This window comes from Phaethon lepturus, unplaced genomic scaffold (genome assembly GCF_000687285.1).
Source record: "Phaethon lepturus isolate BGI_N335 unplaced genomic scaffold, ASM68728v1 scaffold11054, whole genome shotgun sequence".
Classification (NCBI taxonomy): Eukaryota; Metazoa; Chordata; class Aves; order Phaethontiformes; family Phaethontidae; genus Phaethon; species Phaethon lepturus.
This window is the reverse complement of record NW_010534003.1, coordinates 71,741-83,299: the sequence shown is the minus strand read 5'-3', so window position 1 is coordinate 83,299 and position 11,559 is coordinate 71,741. Positions and strand designations below refer to the sequence as shown.

At 39.7% G+C, this 11,559-nt stretch overlaps 1 protein-coding gene across 1 annotated transcript in view; it reads right to left on the bottom strand.

Annotated features, from left to right (window-relative positions):
- Positions 1-3,415: 3,415 nt before the first annotated feature.
- The window catches only part of POLR1A (polymerase (RNA) I polypeptide A, 194kDa), a 40,431-nt gene continuing 32,287 nt past the window's right edge, over positions 3,416-11,559 (bottom strand). The window contains exons 30-36 of the mRNA XM_010285381.1: positions 10,917-11,031; positions 10,175-10,291; positions 8,991-9,272; positions 8,148-8,348; positions 7,258-7,375; positions 5,841-6,005; positions 3,416-3,516 (exon numbers count right to left, since the gene is read on the bottom strand). Of these exons, the coding sequence (XP_010283683.1) occupies positions 3,416-3,516; positions 5,841-6,005; positions 7,258-7,375; positions 8,148-8,348; positions 8,991-9,272; positions 10,175-10,291; positions 10,917-11,031 (1,099 nt within the window). The remainder of the gene's footprint in view (positions 3,517-5,840; positions 6,006-7,257; positions 7,376-8,147; positions 8,349-8,990; positions 9,273-10,174; positions 10,292-10,916; positions 11,032-11,559) is intronic.

The window sequence follows — 11,559 nt, the reverse complement described above, 5'->3', positions numbered from 1 at the left end:
TGATCCTGCAGAAAACAGTCAAAAACAGCATGAAGAGTTCTTAGTGCCACCTGACGTGTTTCTTCTCCACTCCTTACTAGCTCAGCTTGGCCTGCCATCAGAGAGAACCAGGAGGCTTCCTCAGCAGCCAAAAATCACACCAAATTCTGATTCAAAGCAGTAAAATACTTCCTTGGAAAAAAAAGAAAGAGGAAGTCCCAGTTATGAATCCCCATCTTATTTAAGTATTTGCAAAGCTCCATTCTCACACTCCAAAGGGGCTTTCCAGCCCGTTCTTCTGGGCTTTCAGTCATAATCTCCTCCTCCCTATGAAATCATATCTACTGCCAGCTCTCTGAGGTCCTTTATGCCAAAACTGACTCCATTTGTGTGTTTTACATAATTACAAAGCAGCAAGAGCCCCCATCCATTATTGCAGCCTCCTCCCAGACTGCATTTGGGGGTAGGTAGCTCACACTTCCTCAAAAAGTACTGTACAGTTGCAGCAATCGGTGCAAGCAGCAAGAACGAAACTTTAAAACATAGAAGAAGGTACAAGTTGCGTGAAAAGAAACAAGTTTTCTGACCACAGGCAGCAGGACATTTCTTCTACCTCCATTTTCTGCACGCCTGTGAATTTTAAGCAAATTTTAAGCAAACCAAAACTCCTCCCATCTCAGGAAGGGCAGTTTAGATGACTCCCAAGTCAACCTGCTCACTGCTACTTCAGCTGCCTCTCCTTCACAGTGTAAACTAAGCTCATTTATATGCTACCGTTCTCTAGCCCTGGAGACTGGACTCTCATCTGAGGTCTTGCCATAACTCTCTCTCCTATGACTTTTTTCCATGAACAGGAACAGCCACCTACTTTGTTTTCCTAAGCAGATGTTAGGTAAAATCTGAATTGTAATGTTAGGGGCTTTCCTACAGCATCAGTTCTTTCAGTACAGATCAGAATAGTTTTTTGGATCCTGGCCTGTGGCTAAATTTTAAAGGCAACTCAAAACTGAAAGGGGAAGTTGGCTCACCCTGCCACAGCCAGAGCACGTTTTCCAAATGGCTCTAGTTAATGAATCATAGGTGTTAGATAGCCTGTGAGCAGGACTGACTAACCACCTACTAAATTCATCACCACTTCCTGTATGGCCAATTCTACAAGGAACAAGAAACAGCAATTTGACACACAAGGTGGTGTAAAGTAAAGGACTGTCACTTCAGTACATTTTCTTAAAACTAGACTATGTTATATTTATAGGCACTTTCCTGTCCTGCTCATTTAGAATCCTCACCCCGTGCTCCCCTAAAGCATGTTGGCTGACTGCTGTGCCACCACCGCACAGGACTAGGTCTCATCACTGAAGAAGCAAGCAAGCCTGCCCGAAGGATTGCTATGGGCAACACTGGCCTCAGGAGCTTCAGATGGCAACAGAAAAGCAAGCTAGTGTCTAGAAAAGGACATCAAGTTGCTTGGGAGGCTGGATCTCTCTTCCATTACAACACAGCATAATTTCACATACAGACATTTCAAATACTCAGAATTTGTATGTGGATATACTATACCAAAATATGAGACTAGTAAATTTTCTTGTATTTCATGGCTCCGTAACTCAGAGGACAATTCATTACCATTACACAATCAAAGGAACCTCTTAGGCTTCACAGAGAAGTGATATGAACACTTGGAAGAATGAGTTATTTAAGTCAAATTTAAAGAACTAAAGGATGTCACATCTTCAGACAGAAAAATGCAGCATAGATACTCTTTACTGCAGGACTAAGAAAACCTCTGTGGGATCTTTCTCAGCAAATGGTCTGTAACAGTATAGACTGTAGCCTGAAAATAAAAGTCTTTTTGTTATTGTTTTTGTTCTTCCCCATCTCACCATCTGTGAAACTATATCCAACTAATTTTTTCCTGGTTGTTTGCAGAATGACATGTTTTTGAGAAATACAGGTGCTAAGATTGGAGAAAGACACAAGGAAACCTTTTATGAAGATTTGCAAAGTGAAACTGGAGACCCACCGAGCTAATGCATTTGTTAAGCTTCAGCACTATTTGCAGTACATTTGACACAGTTTTCAGGGGCTGAGGCAGAATGGAGTCCATCAAGACACTCCACAGAGGCTCTTTCACAATCCCAAGCCAACATTTCCCACTATCTGATCTGGTTCCCTTTAGTGCAGCTCCACTGGAAGCAGGAGCTCCTCAGCTGGCTGAGTAAGCTCTGGCACTTTTCCACTAGCTTAGAGGTATCACTGAGAATGATCAGGGGTTGAAATCTGTTAGAAAACTTGCCTAGATGGCAGTGAGCAAACTCCAAAGAACTTTAATCCCTTGCACACACTGCATTCTGATTAACATCAAATGTATAAACAAGAAAGTTTGATTTCTGAAGAGTGGCTAACAGCTCTCGGCTACGTGATTTTTAACAGCCATCAGAGTCAAAGCGATGGCTGTTGGCCGCATGACAAAATTCCCTTGGTAACAGCCATGTAACAGGGCATTCAGAATATTTCTTTGCAATGCCCTTCATTAAATATCCTCTTTGATACAGAATATTTAAGCAAAAATAGTTTAAAAAAAACTCTGTTTCAGTAATTCTTACAGCAGTCTTTTGTGTAGTCACTGCTACAGCAGTTCAGGTTGCCATTTAAGGAATAAATTTTTATCAAACATATCAGGTTTCTCACCGTGCTGAGATCTCTTCCATACAAAGAAGTCGTAAGAGCAGGCACTGGAAAATACCTATAGAAACCATGAAAACTCTGAATTCTGTCTTCAGATAATAAAGAAATTTAACAATTGTGTCACAGACACGTAATTCTTAATAAATGAAGTAGCAGAATAGGAAAATGCATCCTCTAAAGCTGATGTCTTAAAAGTCACGGCAGTGCATGCCAACTACAGCAAAAGAAGAGGATACGCCTCAAGCACAGATGCTTCAAGACAATGCTGAGGCTTCAGCACAGTGCTGCCCAGCTACACTTGTGAGTTCCCAATGCTATTTCCAATACTGGAAATTTGTCCTGTAACAACCGTGTGGCAACTGGCACTACTCACCTAGATGGAATTCTGCCCCACAAAAATTAGACAGCATAAACAGATTCTGCTTTGACTTTGTCTGCCACAGCTGTTGCATGGCCTCTTTGAGACCCAGACGGTCTCCTTCATTTTATTCTATGTAAACCAATAATCTCGTTTTTTACATTAATGAACAGTAAATAAATGTTGCTTTGGATCAAAAGATAGCTCCTATAGGCGCAGACATTCTCATTAAGTGGATTATTAGGCTCATCAGGTAGCCAGATTAACAAACTCATTGGCACAGGGAAGATGACTAGGGACACGGCACGTGCCCTAGTTGCCTAGCTGTAGAGCACACGTATCTCTTATGATGAACATTTCAGTCAGAATCCTGAAGTTACAACCAGAACACTATGTAAGGGGTTGCTTGAGGTCAAACAAACCAGTCCCTCCTTTAACAACTTTTCCAACCACTAGGCATGCAGAAGGGGATCGCAGTTCATCATGGGCACCTGCAATAGAATTCAAACAAAATCATATTAGGATGTTTACAAAGGTTCCTCAAAGGTCAGTGCTGAAAAGAAAGCATTTTGGTTTACACACAATAAGTCATCTGGTTCAGCCCCTCCTAGATCCAGAAAGGCACTGCCACCTACTGTTCAGATTGAATTTGTATTTCTGAGAGCAAGAGTCCAAAACTCTTTCTTCCCCTCCCTACAAGAACTATTATCCCTTCCCAATCTTTTTGTGTGAGCAGAGAATTAGGCCACACATTACTAAACTCTCCCTATTCAGCATGTGAACACAACACGTTCTGAATTTCTAAGAGACCACAGATTTGACCTTCCAGTCAACATATTTTGCTGATAAAATAGATTGCTAAAAAAAATACATCAGTGAGGCAAAACCAAGAAGATTCCCTTTTCATTGCTGCCTTTTTCCTTTGTTAGAGTGAATCCTTTTGATCTGGATTTTAAATCCTTCTGGCTAGATACGAAGAGAACTTCACTGGAGAGACATTCCATGAATTCCTTTGATTTTGTGGTTACTCGCTATAACAAAACAGTGTCACAGAAATTTGGAAGCTCTCCAGATGACATGTCTGGCTAGGAATGTTTTGCTTGCACTGTTTTTATAAGCATCCAGGCTGTTTTTCATTCATGCTCACTACAGCAAGCTGGAGTTTTGTCATTAGAGCAGTAGGAAGATTGGAAATAAAATTGCTACACTTCTGATAAATTTGTGTCATCTGTATTCTACTAAGCAATGTGTACTGAACTTTCTATCATACAGAGGGTGGGAGGAGGAGCTGCACCACAGCACAGTGTATGGCATGTGCTTGTGGCTCTGATCTCAGCTACAGCTGAATAATTAAATAGCGGCTCCTAAATGTGTGTCAGCTGAAAGGAAAAAAAAAAAGCTCCTTTGTTAGATCATTAAACAGAAACAGTCATAACCATCCTGTTTGCTCACATGATGTTAACAAAGAGTTATTCTTCGAGCAAACAGCCAAAGGGATCTCACTTCTGATGCAGTGTGCTCTCTGCAACCTAAACAAGTTATCAGTTACGTTAAAGCAAGTTAGATCCAGACTACTGCAATCCACGTTATGACTTTGATTTCCATCATGGTGAAATCACTAACTCCCTCCACTTGTCATCAGTGTAGCTCTCCTGCTAAGTCACCATGCCCTTCTGTCAGTGTGCACTTCATGTCTTTATTCATAATATTATCCATTAATATAATTACAGTTCACTTGGCAAAAACCTTATCTTATTTCCAAGGCAATATGTGATATAACGTAAATCCAGAGAAAGCATGCAACTGTGAGGGAAATAGCCTCTTTTACTCAATTTCACCCCAGATTTACAGTTTTCTTTCCAATATTCAGATGAATTAAGTCAACTGTAACCAATACTATTCATTAAAGCCCAAACTACCTTCCAAGAAAAGGTATGAAACAGCATTAACAAAAAGGAATTCAGTGATAAAAGTATTTCTAACATCTGTGCAAGACAGTTTGAGATAGCAGCTGAAGAGATCGCGCTGAGAGCTTTTCTCATTTGTATTAGGTAGCAAAAGCAGCAGCACGGAAGCATCCAAGGAGGAGAGCATCTAACTGGCAAGTGACAGAAACCAAGACTATTTGCAAAAAGGAGGTATAATTAGTATCCAAATCATGAGATCAAGCAAACTGTCTAATGACAGACTTAAAGCACAAGTTTTTTGGATAGGACTCCTAAATGGCGATGGCTAGTGCCATCTCAAATGCCCTAAATGATCCATGCAGCCATGTGATCTCTACACCTTCCAGAGCAGCAAGTGGAAGGCAGAAAGGATGATACTCTTGGGCATCTCAAATGGCACCAGAAACCTACTATTAGACAAATGAGTCCCACCCTTCGTCTGTGTTTGAGGAAAAAAGCAAAGTCAGTAAAGTGCAACAACTGGAGTTATAATAGAGACATGAAAACAGGGCAGAGATGACAATTGTAATGGTTAGAGACAGAAAAAGGCAGATTTAGTAGTCTGTTAAAAGGCTTTGCTATAACAAATCTTAACAATCTTAAGGTTTGTTATAAAAATGCCTATCTAATTCTTAAAGAAAGGAGTCACAGGCCCCACAAATTACATGTGGGAGCTGACTTCATTTAAGCTGACAGAATTTTATTAAAAACATCTGGAACATTTTCCTAGGCAAGGGCTTAATTAAAATTTTAGTCTCTGGCATTTTTTTCTAATGCAATTACGCCTTACTCAAAATAGTGGAAAGTTACAATGAAAATAAAGCATATGTGAAATGCTGCAGCAATATAGTTCAAACTAAACTATTTACCCATCATTGTTGCTTCCTTCAAGAACTTGTAGCTGGTTTCAAATGTCATCTGTTGCAGAGGGGAGGAGTTGGACTGAATTCCAAAACGATTCAGCGGTTTATAAAATCCTTCAAAACACATGTAATCTGCCACAAGTGAAAGGTGCCGAGGGTCTACCACAATGCCTAAGAACACAAGAAACCACAACAGCAATCATCAGAGCATTCAAGGGTTAAGGTATTTTTTTATATAAATCAGGTCTAAATTAAACCCCCTGAGTCTAATCAACATGGAGAACATCTCTATTAACATTCTTCTGGCAATTGCACCTCTTTGTGTGTAGCTGGCTTAACTGCTCCCCTCAAATATCCGAGAGGCAGACCTCACTGTAATATAAACCAGTATCTCTCCAGGGAAGCTAAAATGTCAAGAATGCTGTAGGGCGGCAGAGTTTCTCTACATAAAACCAGTAAGGTTTGCATCACCTTTTGTTTATGCAGAAGGGGATCACACATCCACCCAATTTGTGATGGGACAGAGCTCTAGCCCCTCACCTCGTGGCCTGCACTAGCTATGCACTGGAGTCAGAAAGGTTCTGATATTTTCTGTTCATGGTATTAGGCACCTATGGAAAACCCTGTTTAGGCTAAAAAGAAACAGCACTTACTTTTAAATAACGCTTGTGGAGTCAATGTAAGGGGGCATCATTAACAGCTCTGTCAACATTTACCTAGCAGTTCTTGAACAACTTGAAGGTCAGACCATTCTGGGCTGCCAGCTGGCAAATCTGTTTGATACAATTGTTTGCTAAAATTCCCACTGTATTAATCTTCCCTCTTTTCAACAGTTTAATTCAAAGCAAGACTTAGCTCGCTTATGGCAAATTCAACACGCCTAACTTTAGCAGCCTATGAAGTCAGGCATCTTCTCTAAGCTAGTTGCCTGGACTCTCTGAACTATCTATGCAGAGAGAAGATCATTCAGATAATGCAGTGCAGCTATTTTAGAAAGACATAAACTCAACTACAAAACGAGCCTAGACCCCCATCAGTAAAAAGCTAGAGTGAGGCAAGATTAATCCTATTCTCAGGGCCACTATGCAAGTCTAACATAGTTAGGTTCCTCAAACATTAATAGTTAACTCATCTGGACCTTCCAGCTTGCAAACAATAAATATGCCAGAATAGAAAAGCTCTGTGAAGGGGGGATAAACTCAACCTTGTCTAGTGAATTTTCTACTGATTAAATGGAACCTAACAATTAACTAACAAAGTCTTCACAAAAGGCACTATAATGATTAAAATGATGAAGAGGTGCAACTTAAAAACGCATGCTTACGTAAAAAGATCATGCAAAACCGTAACTTTGTAAGCACTGTGGCTGGGTTTTCCCATCTTAATAATAAAGACTACCTTTAAAAATACAAAGAAATCTTACCATATACAGCAAATACATCTTTTATTTCCTTTATAATCACCCTCAGGGCAGACTCAATTCCGTAATTCTTAGCCATGGCATGAATATCATTGGAATAAAGTTTGTTCAGGTCCAAAATCTGAAAGCAAAAAAACCCCACAGATACAAGTTAGGAAGTACTTATTCTGTATTTCTGCATAACTTAAGCTAAGCTAAGATGCTTTTTTTCTCCATTTTTCATTAGCTTAAGCAGCACCAACAGTTACAGAACAACTAGGGAGCAGCTCAGAGTCAAATACAGACAAAAATGGTTCTGGGGGTTTATGTCTAAGCTAGTGATCACAGCATTATACACATGAATAAGAGTACTGGAATCAAAACTCACCACAGGAGAAAAATGATCTGAAATTAGAAAAAGCAAACAAACAAACCATCCCAAGCAGCACAGGAACAGTTAAATCTTCCAAGCAACACAATGCAATGCCCAGTCTGTCTCAGCCAGCCAGAACTTTCAGCAAAAGCAGTAGAGAAGATGTAGCTTAAAAAAATCCTGTACTTGTAGAGTTATGGGCTAGATGGCATAACAGAACTATTCATCTCCAAGCACTGCAATTCATTTAGATGGAAGAACTCCCTCAAGTAACATTTAGAGAGACAGAAGCACAGTGTGAAATTATCTGTCATTAGACACTGGGCTCCTGCACAAAAACTGATTTGCAAGCTGCCCTTGAGGAAAGGCTCTGCTCAGCTCTGACCATTATCTGGGGGCTTAAAAAGGAGGAGGAAAAGAACTGAAGAGCTGAAAAAGCTACACATCACCCCTACTAAATTTAAATGGCATCCATCATCCCCTGTCTCTTCCTAGAACAGAAAACATCATTCAAGTTCAGGATTATAAATAGATTACATACATCAGAGTATCTGAACAGCTCTGCAAGGTTTATCCCTTCGGTATGCAGAACGAGTTCCGTCTCCCCTTGCTTATTGGTACTTTCATTCAACAAGCATCGTGTGATCCCCTTCACTTCATGAATGACCGTGCTCCGTGCAAGAGAGGCAAGCAAGGAGGAGAGATCAAAGTACACCTTCATCAGCGGAAGTGTCAGTGAAACCTAAGGGGAAAAAAACCAATGTAGTGTTGTTCTGTAAGGAAGCTTGAATATTAGGCTCAATAACCAGCCTACTTCTTTTTAGGCAAAAAACAGACAACGGGAATTACCCTAGCTGTGTGTTTAGGAACATAAGCGTCTGACTAGAATTACAGCTGAACAATGCTAATATGAACACCCCAACCCAGGATCATTCATCCACACTGCTTTCAAGACCTCTGAACTTACACTGATTGGGGGTTTTTTGGTGTGGTTTTTTTGAGAGGGGGTGGGGGATGTGGAGGGGGTGTATATGTTTGTAACGTTTTTGGTTTGTTTGTTTAAGATGTTTAGACTTTTTCAACAGTCCAGCCATCATCTTTATTCATCAAGAGTTACGCAGTGGTGCATCATATATTTAAAGATTAAAACACAATAAATTTGTCAAAACCCTGTTTTTAAAAAGAAGTTTCATCAGGCCGTTTGAAAGTTAGAAATTACTAAAATTTATGTCAAGAAGTACGTTTGTATTGCCACTTTTCTGTATTAATACAGGATTGCCAAGACAAAAAGGCAGCACTGCACTGAAAAGATCCATTTGTTATGGGAGCTATATGCAACCATTGCGCAACCACACACAGAAGTTTCCAGGCACCACCATCTTACCTCACACCAAAGTTCATTTTCGGTGTCAAATGTGTAATCCTGTATTGATGGATGGCTGTCCAGAACAGCATTTACTCGCAACTGTGCTGACTGAAGCAATCGACCTGGCTCTTTTTTAGGCTGAGACATACAGGAAAGATGTTGAGTTTCATCACCATCTGCTCCATTCTGATCTTCTTGAGCAACAGGAATTTCTTCTTCTTTTTCTGATTCAGACTCTGCATCTTCCAGATTCTCATCAACGTTTTCTTCCCCATTTTCTTCTTCACTCTCATAATCAACCTGCAAAGAAATAATGTTGTATTTATGAGCCAGAACACGTACAGAAACAAAGCACACCATGAACAGTTTTATTCACGAATATTCTTGACAGCTGAGTTATAAGTATCTTGCCTGTGACACAATGAAAACGCAATTCTGTGGTAAAGAAAATACTATAACAGATTCAGTTCAGCCTCTATTTCTTTATAATCTTGCCATTATTCCTCAATACAGCCCGGGATGCTACAGGTTATTGAGACTATATTAGAATTTAGTTCTCTCTCCCCCCTTGAAAAAGGCTTTTCCCATAATCCAACTCTGATGAGTTGGATTCCCTCAGGATTTTCAAGTACTCTACCCTCTTGCGGAGATTAGAGCAACCCATCCTTTTAAGCAGTAATTATGAAGTAGTGAACACAGAGGAACATGCAGAGCCACGAAGAATATTTATTAAGAGCCACAATAAATTTTTAAAAGCAATTAAGGGCATGAAATTAGCAAAGGTAAAGTTAAGATGAACTACAGCACAGACAACCTGATTGCCAGACACATCTAACCCAATGCCTGATGAACAAGGCTTTGGAAAAATACAGACCTCTTCCATCTCTAACTTGCATGGTTAGTATAATAACTTGCATGGTAATATAATGCATCTGTATTACTCTTAAAGGACAGCAGTGACCAGGCCCAACTATGATGACCAAGGTCACCACAAGGTTCAGCCCACATCTTCTGCTATAGTTTTACCCCCATCTAAAATGAAAAGTAATCAGCACAAAGCAGAGACCTTCCTATCTCCTTTCAAGTGGGATTTGTTTTTTTTCCAGCATTTTGCTTCAACGGAAGCTTTCCTTCCCAATTCAAACCAAGGCAGAGGAAATTGGGAATTGAAGTGCAGTGCTGAGCACTTATAAAATTATTACCTCTTCTTCCTGGTTCTTCTTCCGTTTTGCTTCTGTAGCATCGCCATCCCCTTCATCAGCTTCTGCGTCAACAATGTTCTCTTCTTCCTCTGCTGGAGCTTCCTCATTATTCTGTGTCTAGAAATCCATGACAGACCATATAATCAGGTTGACTGCTAGTAAGCATCAACTGCATCAAAAGGCTTTAGCCAAACATTTGAAATTTAACAATCCCTTGTTCAATGTTCTACCTTTAAGGACAAATTAATTTCTATAAGCCCACTACTATAAAGAAATAATAAACTTACACTCAAGATAACACAAACATTAAACAAGATGAACGTTTACAAGATAGATAAGCTATCCATCTGCTTATACGACAGTCCTTGATGGAAGAGGACTGGCAGAAGGAACATGCAAAAGCCTTTGAAGGAAAAAAGGACCCTTCACAAACTGCTACAAAAGGACACTGATTTGGGAGTAAATGGAGGGTATTATGCTTTTATCTCACTGAAGCTAAAATAAACTGACACTTTCAGAGTACAGTCTTAAGTAAATTAGGATTTAATACATGGCAACTTTAATGTCTTTGTTAATTTTACAAGAATGCAAAGACAGTTTGTGCATAAAGAAGATATTTAGGAAGTAATTTAGTAGTCACACATTTCGTGTTCACACTGAAACATGCTACACTTTTCCAAATTTTGGTTCTCAAAAACAGGTAAAGGAAGTGAGGCATTTTTCAGGTAATGTTTTTCTGTACCTTGTCTTGGTCACCATCTAAATCCTTCCGAGTTGCCTTCCGGGTGCTGACTTCAGTAAAAGATGCCATCTTTGCATTCTTCCTTTTAATTGCTTCCAGAAAAATTTTAAAGAACCTGAAAGAAGCAGCAACCCAGAATGTCAAAGCTCAGCAGTACTGCAGTCAATTTCAAGTTGCCAGAAAATTAATTTATTTTGTTTAAGAAGCCAGTCAACTCATGGCAGGACATATTCTCTGGTGGATGCAAAAATACTTCCAGGATAAGGCATATAATTTTTCTTCTCGTCTCCTTCGCATTCCTTTAGGAAGCAAAAGGTTGGTATCATGTCTCTCACAATCACAGATGTAGCCATGCATCCAAAACTTAAAATTCTAAGCTCATCTGGACATAAAATCTGCACACCTTCAGAAGACATGGTTTACTACTGGACTTTCTTCTTACTTAAGCCAATGAGCACATGCAAAATTGTTAAATAAAGTAACCCAGCTTGAACTTGTGTGGCCTGATGGAGGAAGAAATCAATGAAACCTTTCTGCAAAACAAAAACAGCTTTCAGTAGACCCTTACCATTAAATGGTCTACTTTTAACTACACAAATTTGGCCAGGTATGGGGAAAGGAAGCAGAGGAAAAAAAGGAAGCT